We start from the raw sequence: 13,266 nt of genomic DNA, 5'->3' as shown, positions 1-13,266 counted from the left end.
GACCAGGATGGTGGGGGGACCTGAGACTATATGAGGATCAACTGAAGGAATGAATCAGGGATATTTATATGGAAGAAGTAAAGACTCACTGGCTCTTTTCAGTATCTGGCCAGAGACAGAATGATGTGATACAGAGAGTATTGAACCAGGAGTTAGGAAGATCTGACTAGCTTTGTGACCAGTAACTGATCTGGGCCTCAGTTTCCCTGTCTGTAAAATGAGGGGTTGGACTAGATGGCCTTCTGAGGGCCCTTCTGGCTCTCGCTCAATGATTCCAGCCCAGCCCCCCTCATTTTACACATGGGATCCCAAGTCCCAGGCAGGTAAAGCAGTGGCCCAAGAGTGCCTGGTTGCCAAGGGGCAGTGCCAGGATTTGAACCCAGGCTGCCTGCTTGCAGGGCCAGGGCTCTTTCCACTCAGCTGTGGCTGCTGAGTAGGTGCTCCCAGGCAGGAAGCTGCTGGGCTCAGACACCCTCCTGCAGTGCCAGGGTTCTGTATTTGCAGGAGGCTGAGGGACAGCAGGGAGCTGAGGGAGGGCATTCCCTCCCTGGCCTGCAGTCCAGCTGGAAGCACAGGTCATCAGCCACCAGTCAAGCAGTTAACCGTACACCCTAGCTGACACCACTTGTAGCAGGCCCTGGCGCAGGGCCACTCTGGTGCCTCCCACCCCTTGGCATGGCTCATAGCCCAGCATTAAGAAGGCTGTGGCTGAGTAGGTCAGCTCGGAGCTGAGCCAGGGGAACATGGGATGGCAGGCTTGGAACTGGGAGGAACCTTGGAGGTCATCTCATCCAGCCCCCCTCCCTCCATTGAACAGATGAGGAAACTGAGGCCCAGAGAGGTCAAGCAGCTGGCCCTGGGTCCCACAGGTAGAAAGCGGCCGCACTGGGATCTGAACCCACTTCTCTGGGTCCAGATTCAGTGTTCTTTCCAGGACACCTTGCCCCCTCCCTCTAGTCCATCCTCATTGCTGTCCAGTCAGTTCCGGCCAGGATTGTTTCTGCTCTGGACACTAGCCTTACAGGTAGGTTTCTGGTTTCCACTTTCTTATCCCTCGAACCCATTGTGCACATTATTCTCAGACTGGTCTGTAATCCATCCAACATTTAATGGGTTCCCAGGATGCAACGCATGTTCTTAGGGCTGCTTAATACACGGGTCTGACCATTTCATTTTTTTTTTCCACTGAAAGCCTTTGTTAGCATCCTGTTTCCTACTTAATAAAGGCCTTCTTAGACTGACATTCAAGGCTCCAAGCTTCCTTTCTTGGATCTCAGGCTACATACTGTATACCCCAAACAAGTGCCCAGGCACTATACACCAGCATTCTGGGGCGGGGGGCTGTGGGGAAGGGAACAGATGTGATTTCTGAGTGTCTGTCAATGATCTTTATTTATTCGAGGCAATTGGGGATAAGTGACTTGTCCAGGGTAACACAGCTAGTACGTGTCCGAGGCCACATGTGAACTCAGATCCTCCTAACTCCGGGGCTAGTGCTCTATTCGCTGCACCATGTAGCTGCTGCCCCCCTTTAAAAGAACATGGAGACCAACTCTGCTTGGCCCCAGCAAATAGAACTAGGAATTATAGGGTGAGATTCCAGAGAGGAAGACAGGCTATAGAAGGGAAACCTGCCCAAACAGTCCCATTTTTCAGCATGGCTTCTCCGTCCTACCAGCCTTGGGGGGGGGGGATTGTCAGTCAGTCAGTCCACAAACACTTATTAAGGACTTATTTTGTGCCAGGCATGAAGCCCTGGAAATACGAAGAAAGGTACAATCATAAAGAAATAGAGACCAAAGGAACAAAAAGGAATAGAGACCAGCTAGCTTTCCTCCTCAGCTACTTCTGTTCTCCCCTCAGTCTTTCCTAATCAGGGGTCCCAGCCATGAGGCTGTGGCACTTTTTGTCTCTCCACCACCCAGGTTTACTGTCAGGAAAATGGAATGATGCAGTACTGGGTTTTTTTATAGGCCATAGAGGCCATCTCGTGTAATCTCCTCCTTTTACAGATGAGGAAACTGAAGCCCAGCAAGGCTAAATGAGTGCCCCAGGTCAGTAGCAGAGCCGTGATTTGAACCCAGGTTCTTCTGTTTGATTCCAGATCCAATGCTTGTTCACCTCCAAGCAACCCTGCCTCTTGGAGATATTGGTACCAACGCTGTCCATTCTGATGCTATGGGCCCGGCAGCCTTCAGCCTGGCCGGCCAGGGCTTTCAGGGAGCAGTGTAGTGCTGTCAGGCTGCTGGGAGGGCACTGGGAGCTGCAGCCTGGGGAGAGGAGAGCGTTCAGTCAGAGCTGAGGGAGGAGGGAGTGCTGGGGATGAGCCCAGAAGCCAGAGAAGGCCGGAGAACTTGGTCTCGGGGCTGTCCCCTTGAATCGTCATTGTGGTACGCGGTTGTGTTTGCAGGCGTTTGGGTTGGTCTGGGTCCTGCCTCTTATTGCCTGCTCAGTAGCCCACACACAGCCTGGCCCAGCGTGAAGAGTGAGTGGTGATGTAGCTTTGGAGTCAGGGCCAGGATTGCCTGTCTGAGTGGTACCAGCTGAGCGTGAGGCTCGCAAGGCCAGGGCTGGATGGGCTTTAGAACCCAGAGTCATAGCTGGGAGGCACAGCAGACAGGAAGGGGAGGAGGGAAAGCATTTATTAAGCACCGACTGTGTGCCGGGCACTCTGCAGAAGGCTTTACGAATGCTATTTCATTTGACGGTTACAACAAGCCGGGAAGGTGGGTGCTATTATCACCATTTTACTGTTGAGGAAACTGAGGCAAACAGTGGCATATCCTCAGTAATGACCCCTTCATCACCGCCCTCATTGCTCACAGGCTTCAGTCTCCTTCCACCCATCGAACTCCTTTCCACGGCCTCAGTTGTTTGATATTTGGTCCTCAGAGATTGGAACGTTCCCGGTTCATGGCCACGCAGTGTCAATGGGGAAGTATTGATGGCTAGAAGAGGAGGTTGCAGGAGTTAGAAACCTGGGATCCTGTGAAGCACAGCATGGTTCACCAAATGGGAAAAGCCCCCTCTCTCCTCCCCCTCCCCCTCCTCCTCCTCCACTTTCTTCTTCTCTTCCCCCCTTCCCCTCTCTCCTCCTCATTTCCCTCCTCTTCCTTCTTTTACTTCTTCCTCTCCTTTTTTGCCCTCCTCCTCTTTCTTTCCTTCTTCTTCTCCTCCTCCTCTTCCTCCCCTTCCTCCTGTTAAATTTTGGGCCCAGCTCAGGGTCCATCGGTTAAGGTTATATCCACTCAGTGGCCTTCTCCTCCTACAGTATCTGATAATTGGTACTTTTCATCCACTTGGTTTGTCCAGTGTAGAAGCTGGGCATTCGACGGAGACAGCTGTGTGATGGATTGAGTTGGAGGTGGTTATCAACTCCCCCCCACCCCCCTTCATTTTATGGACGAAGCAGCTGAGACCCAGAGAGCACAGTAAAATGCCCAAGGTCATCCAGGTAGTAAGGGGCACATCTAGAATTTAAGCCCAGGTAACTGATCTACAGCTGGAAGAGACCCCCCAAAATCATCCAGTCCAACCCCTCATTTTACAGATGAGGAAACTCAGTCTCAGAGAAGTTAAGTGACCAGCTCAAGGTCACGCAGCTAGTCAAGGTCAAAGGCAGGATTTCAACTCAGGTCCTCTGATTTGAGAACCAAAGCTCTTCTCATGGACCATGCTGCCTCCGTTGCTCCTGTACCCTGGGCACAGTATTCCCCCGCCGCCTTAAAGGGGAAGGGTGGTTTAGTGGAAGGGGTTTGGAGCTGGGTAATAGACACTCCATTGCCTGTTCTACCACTCACCCCATCCCCGTGGGACCTTCAGGTGCCATTTCACTTCTTTAGATCCTTGTCATGGGCTGCATGGGATCTCAGGACCCTTTCAGCACCAGCTCCATGACTGTATCTACTCCCCAGCCAGAAGCGGTGGGTGGGAAATTCAATTAAATTTAGCAGATATTTATTAAGCACATATTGTGTACAAGACACTGACTAGGTGGCATGGTGAATAGAGTGCTGGACCTGGAGTCAGGAAGACCTGAGTTCTAATTCAGCCTCAGATACCTAATAGCTATGAGATCTTGGACAAGTCACTTAGTGTCTGTTTGCCTTCATTTTCTCAAATATAAAGTGGGGATAATAATAGCACCTTGTTCCCAGGGTTGTTGTCAGGATCAGATGAAATATTTGTGAAGCCCTTAGAACAGTGCCTGACAAATAGGAGGTGCTTAATAAATGCTTGTTTCCTTCTCCTTGTTCCCTACTGTTCTAGGTGCTAGACTCAGGTCTACAAAGACAAAAACAAAACAGTTCTTACCCTCCAGGAGTTTATATTCTACTGGGAGGGCTCAGTACCAATCCAACCAAATACGTACAAAGTTATAAAAAATAAATTCAAAATTCATCGTGCATGGCTGCACACATTTGTCACAGGTTTTATTTTTCTTATCTTCTTAGTGAGTGGGGGAAGAGGAGGAAGGGAGAGAATTAAGAACTGAAAATACAATTTAAAAGCAATTCAAGAGGGAAAGTTCATTGACAGTTCAGCACTGTGGGTCACATTTTCTTCCTCTGTATAATGAGAGGTTTGGAATAGATGATCTCGGAGTCCCATTTTAGCTCTAAATTCTATGGTGTTTGCAAAAATAGTTCTGTTTCTATATTCCCAGCAGTGGAATTACTGGGTCAAAGGGTGTGGTCAGTTGTGTGATCTCCTGTCAATTGCCAGATTGTTTCCCAGAAAGATTGCAGTGGTTTGCAATTACATCAGCAATGCATGTGTATACCTGTTTGCCCGCAGTCTCACCAACATTGAGGTTTTAAAAAAACGAAACTCATTTCTTTTCATTTTTGCCCACTAGATGAGTGTGAGCTTGACTTCTCTGATGATTAAGTTGAATGTTTTTATGAATGTTAACTCAGAGGATCATAGGTTTAGAGCTGGAAGAAAACTTTGAACTCATTTAGTCCAAATGTCTCATTTTATAGATGAAGAAACTGAGCCCATAGAAGAATGTGACTTGTCCAAGGTCATAAGTAGAATTTGAGGTAGAATTTGAACCTAGAGCCAAAGCTCTTTCTGCTCTCCAGCACAGCTGCCTGCTGTGTTGGTGTTTTCTCCTTGGTGTACTATTTGTTCATAATCTCTGATATTCTATATTTTGGAGTCCCAAATTCCTTCCATTTCTAACATTTTGTATTTTCTGTAAGTGGTCCCTCCCAGCTCTGACATTCTACACTCTAAGGTCCCTCTCAACGCTGACATTTTATGTCTTAGGATAATGTCTTTCAGCCTCAGTGTCCTCATTTGTAAAGTGAAGATAGCATCATGGCGACAAGCAGATGGGATGGTGTGGGCCAGTGCTTTGCAGAGCTTAATGCACTCTATAAAGGTCAGCTCTGACTATTTCAGAGAGATGAGCAAACTTCTAATTTTGGGTAAGGACTCACAAGGCAGTGAGGTGATTGAGATAGCCTGCCGCAGGGGACAGAGCTGTGGACTTGGAGTCAGAAGCCCAGGGCTAGAGTCTGGGCTAAAAGGTTCATTCCCTGAGCCACTTTGGGGAGCTCACTACTCCTTGTTGGCCTGAGCTGGATCCTTAGAACAGACATGGCCAGAGCTGAATGGGCAGTTAGAACTTGGAGCTGGACAGACAATTAGAAGATAGAATGCAGTGTGTCAGAGCTGGCTGGAAGGGCCTTTCGGGCATGTGAGAGAGGCTGGAGGCAGTGAGAGGAAGAGAAAGGAAATCAAAGCTGGGAAGGTCTTGGGTGTCCAGGGAGATGGAGCTCAAGATATAGGACATGGGATGGCTTTCCTGCCCTTTTCTTGCCCAGTTTATTGATGGCTGCAGAGATACCTTGGTGGAGAGCCTGATGTCTTCCACTGGGCAGGGTAGGCAAGGGAAAGGCAGTAAGAAACTTGAGCTCTGCATTTGGTCAGGGGATGTGAGCATCTATACCAGTTCTGATGCTGACCAGTTGTGTGACCTTGGACAAGTCCCCAGTCCTTTCTGGGTCTGAGTGTCTTCATTTGCAAAATGAGGGGCTTTAACTGGAGGGTCAGTGTGGTGTAGTGGAAAGGAAACTAGTATGGAGTCAGAGGGTCCAGGTTCAAATCCTGATTCTTCTGTTTACCTGAATGACCTTGGCCAAATCATTTCCTTTCCTGAAAAATCCATTTCCCCACCTGTAAGATGAAGGGATCTGGGTTCAGTCATCTTTAAAACCTGGGACAGACTAGCTCCTGGAGCCTCCAGATCCACTGTGACCTCTCATCTCTGCAGGGCTAAGCCACATTCCCTTCTTCCTTCCTCCAGGTGGATGAGATCTACCATGATGAATCTTTGGGTGTGCACATGAACATTGCCCTGGTTCGGATGATCATGGTGGGTTACCGACAGGTGAGTGCTGTCATCAGTGCAGGAAGGTGAGCAGGCCTCAGGTCAGTCATGGGGCAGAACATAGGCCATCCAGGCAGGAGGTGTGCTCATTTTATGGAGGAAAAGCCTGTCCCCACACTTGGAGAGCAGCATGGCAGTGAGAGCACCAGCTCCAATGCTGGAGGTTCTGGGTTAAAATCCCTCCTCTGATTCTTACTACCCATGTGACTTAACTTCTCTGAGCCTCAGTTTCCTCAACTGTAAAAGAGAGGCGTTGGTCTACATGGCCTCTGAGGTCCTTTCTGGTTCTCCCTCAATGGTCCTGTGATCCTATGAGATTTCCTATTCTCTGCTAGTTTGTTGTACCAAAAAGAGAAACAGAGAACATGGGTTCACACCTTAATTCACTGCCATGTGACCTTGGGCAGAGCACTTTGCTTTCTGGGCCTCAGTTTACTTACTTGTAAAATGGGGATCAAATAATCAATCAGTCATTTAATGAGTGTTTCTTAAGCACCAGGTACTGTACAGTGCTAGACTCCAGAGACACAAAAGTCAGACAGCCCCTGCCCTCAGAGTTCTGGTACTACTGACCTCCCAGGGTCGTTGCCAGGAAAGTCCTTTGCAAATGCTGAAATGTTGTAGAAACAGGTTCTGAGATCTTTACTGTGTAGTTTTTCTGGGGATTCAAGAGTTATACATGAAATGACTGAAAGAGACAAAAATATGTCACAAATCATTTGAGTGGATGTAAGAAAATGCCAGAGACTCTGGGACAGTCCGAAGTGCTCTGGGAAGGCAGGGAAGGGAGAGGCTGATGAAGGCTCGGGAGCCCAGGGCGTCCTGCAGAAGTGGTGACTGAGGCAGACCTCGGAGGGCAGAAAGGAAGAACAATGAAGAGTGGAGGTGAGTGTAGGGACCCGTGATTGGTTTCTTTGAGAGGATTTCCCAGGAGAGCTCAGAAGTGCTCTAAGTGGTCTTGGGTGGGATTGCCCAGGGTAGCATCATGGACATTCTAGACCCTGAGAGCTGCTTCACACCTTGGCTCAGTCAGGATAATACATTTTAGGGCTAAGAGCTTTAAAGGCCACATAGCCCAACCTTTTCACTTTACAGGTGAGGAAACAGAGGCCCAGGAAGGTGAAATAATATTAGCAGAAGGTCACCCAGGCAGTGTCAGAGGTGGGGTTTGAACCCAGGTTCTCCGATTCCTCACTCAGTGCCCTTTATACACTTTGACTGGACCAATGGTCTTACATGCATCATGGCGCCTGCTCTTCCAAATTAACCCCTCTCTGGCTCTCTACCCCCAAACTCCCTCCAGTCTCTGAGTTTGATTGAGCGAGGGAACCCGTCCAGGAGCCTGGAGCAGGTGTGCCGCTGGGCCCACTCCCAGCAGCGCTCGGATCCTGGCCATGCTGAGCACCATGACCACGCTGTCTTCCTTACGCGGCAGGATTTTGGTCCCGCAGGTATGCAAGGTACTGTATTCACCATAGAAAGGCTGCGGGGGGAGAAAGGGAGAGAGTAGGCAAGAAGTGAACCCCCACCCATCCTGCCCACACCCACCGCTATAACCCTCCTCCGTGACTAGGGACAGCCTCTTTCCAGCCCCCTTCCAGAATCTTCTGATACACAGACTGCTATGAGCAGAATAGGGAGATTTCTTGAGTCTGGGATGAGGATGGTGTATTTCAGAAGGTACCTTAGATGGCAGTCACAGAAGCTCAGTGCCAGTCTTGCCTCTGTTACTGACCAGCAGGGGGCCAGTCAGTTCTCCCAAGGGAGGCCTCTGTCCCCTCCTTTATTAAATAAGGAAGATGAAAAAGATCATTTCTGAGGTCCCCACCAGCTCTCCATCTTAAGGTCCTATGCCACAGGGAGATAATGGCATTTAGAGGGCCTGCTCCTGAGCTGATAAAACGAGGAAAACAATCCAATGGTGTAAATTTGGTCAGCATGTGGTAGGTGCTTAATGACTTATTGACTGATTGGAGTCACTGGACCTGAGTTTGAGTCTTGGCTGCACCATTTACTGCCTGGGTGACCTTGGGAAATCATTTAACCTCTGGGTTTTAGTTTCCTCCTTTGTAAGATGAGGGGTTGCTCCAGGTGGGCTCTGAGGTCCCCTCTCACTCTGGCTCTTACCTGTGTTGCTGTTGCCTTCATTCATTCATTCATTCATTCATTCATCTATCTATCCATCCATCCATTCAGCATTTATTAAGCACTTACTGTGTGTTAGACTTTGTGCTAAGGAGACAACAGCAAAAATCTCACTGGCATGTATTTATTTTTTTAAATACACTTTATGGTTACAAAGTCCTCTCCTCATAGTAAATGCCATGAATATTACAGTGAGAAAACTGGAACTCACAGGGCCTAAATGACTTGTCTGAGGTCACATAGGTAGTAATATTTGAGATTTGAAGCCAGGACTCAGTTCTAGCTCTTTTGGGGAGGAAACTAAGGCCCAAGGGAGGGTTGGGGTGGGGAGTCCTTCACCAAACCAGAGGAGATTTGGGGAGGGAGGTCTGGCTAGAGCACAAAGTTACCGCCACCTACATGTAGTGTGGTAGGCACATAGTAGGCTCTTATTAAGTGCCTGCTGAATTCGTCGGACCGAATCATTCACTACCTTCTGTACTTATTCCTTGTTAAAGAGGTAGCTGGGGAGTATCTTAGAAAGAGAATAGGACCAGGAGTAAAGAAAGGTTGGGGCCTGAATACTGTCTGGATTACCATGACCAAGTCCTTGCTCTTCCCTCACCCTCTATTTCCTCATCTGTAAAATGGGGGTATTAAGGGGCAGTTAGGTGGTGCAGTGAGTACAGCACTGGCCCTGGAGCCAGAAGGACCTGAATTCAAATCTGGCCTCGGACACTTGACACACTAGCTGTGTGACCTTGGGCAAGTCACTTAACCCCAATTACCCTGCCTTCCCCCCTCCCCCCCAAAAAGAAAAATGGGGAAATGAATGCTAGCTCTATCTATCTCAGGGCTGTTGTGGGGAAAGTGCTTGATTCGATTTAAAGTCCATTGTGGGCAGGGACTAGGTGCTCCTTTGTGTCTCTACTGCTGGGCATGGGGACCTGAGCAGCACTGATCACTAATATTCTTAAGTCGAATTGAATTGATCCCTGCTATGTCCTGCTTCCTGGATTTTCTTTTCAAACCTTTATGAAAAAACCTCTCCTTGGTCCTGAAAAGAGAAATTGTGATGCTTGTGTGGTACCTTCCCTAAGGGGAGCTGAAGGGACATGGGCTTTGGAGCTGAAAGAGACCCAGGATCATGGCCTGCCCAAGCAGGGAGGGCTTAGGTGGCAGAAGGTGCTAGCTAGGAGGCTCAGTCATTGTATAGGACCTACTGTGTGCCGGTGGGCTGTGCCAAGAGCTCCAGAGAAAGGGAAAAAACCCCAAACAATCCTTGCTCTCGAGAGCTCGGGACCTAACGGGGGGAGAGCAGACAAACACACGCGCACACATATACATGTATGCACATATATACACATGCATATGCATGCATACATGCAAACACACACACACAGAATGCTGTAGCAGGAAGGCTCTCCCTTAGAACCCAGTACATAGAAAGATACAGGTCAAATGAGCACAAGGGATCAGATGGCCCAATTCTCTCCTTTTACATGTGAGGAAACGGAGGCTCAGAGTGAGGAAATCATGTGTCCAGGGTCACATAGCTGGTTAAGGACAGCAGCTGCTAAACAGGACGGAGCCTGGGCTCACTTTCTTCCTCTCTGTGGGGGGCAGGGTGTGTGTGAAGTGGGGGAGTGGGGGGTTACACTTGATGATGTCACAGGTTTGGTTTCAAGGCTAAGAGGCCTCTGGTTGGGAGGAGGCCACAGGCTAACAGTGGGGTCCCAGCTCTCAGCTGCTGCCTCTGCTGTCCCTGCTGCCCACAAGCTGGAGTTGGTCTGGGAGCTCAGGGTGAGGCCAAGAGGGCAGTGGTCACTGCAGGGGCTGCAGCGTGGGCCCTCTAGGAACATTTGGTTTTCTAAGTGTCCTGTGAAGGTTGCCAGCAACCATGTTCTCCTTCCCAGCGGGCCCTAGGTCTGGCTACTGTGGGTGTGGGTGAGGCTTTGGCCTAGAGTTTAATTTACATCTCAATGATCCATCTCTCTCTCTCTCTCTCTCTCTGTCTCTCTCTGTCTCCTCTCTTTCTGTCTGTCTCTCTGTCTTTCTGTCTGTCTCTCTCTGTCTTTCTGTCTCTCTCTGTCTGCCTCTCTCTATCTCTCCTCTTTGTCTCTTTCTTCCTCCCTTCCTCTCTCCATTTGCTCTCTCTGCCTCTTTCTGTCTCTCTCTCTCCACCTTCCTCTTCTCTTCCTCATTCCCCCCACCTCCCCTCCCCTTCCCCTTTGGGCAGGATATGCACCAGTTACTGGCATGTGTCACCCCCTGAGAAGCTGCACCCTTAACCACGAGGATGGCTTTTCGTCTGCCTTTGTGGTGGCTCATGAAACTGGCCATGTGTAAGTGACTTCCCCCGCCCCCCAGAGATCTCTGGCTGGAGTGGGGCAGGGGGGAGGGGGAAAGTCCCTGACCATGGCCAGGTGACACTGGAATAGTTTGGAAGCTTCCTGCAAAGCCCAGGGAAGCAGGGAGATGTGGTTGTCATCTCAGCCACCTGGAGATGTGTGCAGCTTTTCTCCAGAGCCGGGTGCTGTCTGACCTTGTGGCTCATCTTTCTTTACTGTGAAATGGAACAGTAATACCTGCCCTCCAAAACAGGGATCCTGTCTATGGGGTGATTTAAGTTCTACAGCAAGCTTTCTTTATGAGAACCCCGTGGGGGAGGTGAAGCTGAGCTCCAGAGAGGGTCCGAGCCCACTCAAGAGTAAGAGGTGGAGCCAAGGTCTGAACTCAAACTTAGACAGTCAGGGCTACCATATTGCAGAGGGAGGGAGAGCTGACTCCCTTTGGGCTGGGGGGAGCAGGGCAAGCTTCCTGGAAGAGACGGGCTTGAGCTGTGCCTGCCTTGATGGGTAGAGAGATTTTGGAGAGGAGGAGAAAAGGCAGCAGGTTGGAGGTTAGGGAAATAGCATAAGCAAAAGTGCAGAGTTGGGAAGCAGCAGAAGATGGTGTGTGTGTGTGTGTGTGTGAGTGAATGTGAGTGTGTGTGTGAGTGTGAGTGTGTGTGTGGTGGGGCATTCTGGTTGGGGGTGGCTGCTTAGGGAAGGATTGAGGCTCACTCTTCCCTCAGTAGGCAGGGGGAGGAGTAGGGATTCCCCCACCCACCCAAGCCCGTCCAATGGTCTGAGAAGTGGGCACTGAAGGAGTTTGTCCAGGGTCCCACAACAAGGCAGCTAGGTCTGGGTGCCAGCCATTGGATCCTTCTGCCTTGCTTGGGCTGCCCTCTCTGCCATTGCTGGGGAAGGTCATGGGGGAGCCCAGCTCAGGGGCCTTTTTCCTAGGCTAGGCATGGAGCATGATGGCCAGGGGAACCGGTGTGCCGACGAGACAAGCATGGGTAGCATCATGGCGCCGCTGGTGCAGGCCGCCTTCCACCGTTACCACTGGTCCCGCTGTAGCAAGCAGGAGCTGAACCGTTACATACAGTAGGTGTCTCCTTCTCTGCCCCACCCCCAGGCCGCTGAAGTGTGCAAGGGGTCCAGAGCAAGACCCTCAGAGTTTGGTGGGGGCAGCGCCATGTTTGGTCTGGCCTTAGTTGTAGATGAAATTGTCAGTCACTCACATAGTGTGTGGCCTGAGACTCTTGGCACAGAATCCCAGACTAGACAACAAGGCTCTGTCCCTCCTGCCTGCCACCCTTCCCATGCCCACCATGGTGATCCTTAAATGACAGGTCCCATTTCAGCAGTGCTGGCTCTCTTAATGACCCCATGAGGGGGGAATGTGTTATTATCCCCGTTTTTACAGATGAGTGAATTGAGGATTAGAGAGGTAGAGACTTGTCCAAGGTCACACAGAGAGTATCAGAGGTAAGATGAATGCAGGTCACCTTAGTGCTCTGACCACTAGGCCTCAGAGGCTTCTTGCATTGGGCAGGTGACCCTAAGGAGAGACATGATTCCTCTTCCCAAGTCCTCTGTGGCATAGAGCTAGGCTATACCCCAGCCTAACCTGAGCTCCCACCCTGGGCTTGCCCACCTGCCCCCCAGCTTCTCATGCCCTCAGGGACCCTGGGCTCATGCCCAAGGCTGCACAAGTTGGCTGAGGATGCTGAGCATCCTGGGGCCTGTCTGTCACACACCACATCCTAGGGAGGGTTGGCTCTCAGTGGCTGGGGTGGTTTGGGAGGGGCTGGAGAATTCAGACAGAAGAAGATGAAGGGGTCAGGGAAGGGGTTGGACCATGAGACCAAGGGAAGAGGAAAGGTGAGGTGGGGGAGGTACAGATGAAATTTCTTGTTGCCCTTCAGTGAAAGCAGCTTCACCATCTTCCTGTCTGAAGGGAGGAATTAGGAGGACAGAGGGGTGGACCTGAGGAGCCTCCCTGTGGTCCTAGAGCTTGGAGAGGGCACCCTCACCCTGGGCACAGCCAGACTGAACTGACCTTCCTCTCCCCTGTCACCCCTTATTTATGTCCCCACAGCTCCTACGACTGCCTCCTGGATGACCCCTTTGAACACCAGTGGCCCCAGCTGCCCGAGCTTCCCGGGGTCGACTACTCCATGGATGAGCAGTGCCGATTCGATTTTGGTGTTGGCTATCAGACCTGCACGGCTGTGAGTACTGGCCCAGGCCCAGCCCCAGGCCCAGCCCCAGCTCCAGGCCCAGCCCTAGCCCCAGACCCAGCCCCAGCCCCAGCCTCAGGCATAGCCCCAGCCCTAGCCCCAGGCCCAGCCCCAGGTCTAGCCCCAGGCCCAGCCCCAGGCCCAGCCCCAGGACCAGCCCCAGCCCTAGCCC

General features: G+C 50.8%; 1 protein-coding gene across 1 annotated transcript in view; it reads left to right on the top strand.

The window, feature by feature from the left end:
• Window positions 1-13,266, top strand: part of ADAMTS14 (ADAM metallopeptidase with thrombospondin type 1 motif 14) — a 122,265-nt gene that overhangs the window by 74,025 nt on the left and 34,974 nt on the right. The window contains exons 5-9 of the mRNA XM_069071440.1: window positions 6,317-6,400; window positions 7,704-7,860; window positions 10,764-10,869; window positions 11,812-11,955; window positions 12,953-13,085. Coding sequence (XP_068927541.1) covers window positions 6,317-6,400; window positions 7,704-7,860; window positions 10,764-10,869; window positions 11,812-11,955; window positions 12,953-13,085 — 624 coding nt within the window. The remainder of the gene's footprint in view (window positions 1-6,316; window positions 6,401-7,703; window positions 7,861-10,763; window positions 10,870-11,811; window positions 11,956-12,952; window positions 13,086-13,266) is intronic.

This window comes from Petaurus breviceps, unplaced genomic scaffold (assembly GCF_028583685.1).
Source record: "Petaurus breviceps papuanus isolate PSGF00001 unplaced genomic scaffold, PetGlider_PUasm1.0 90825, whole genome shotgun sequence".
Lineage (NCBI taxonomy): Eukaryota > Metazoa > Chordata > Mammalia > Diprotodontia > Petauridae > Petaurus > Petaurus breviceps.
Note: the sequence above shows the minus strand (reverse complement) of the source record. Positions and strands in the feature narration are given on the sequence as shown.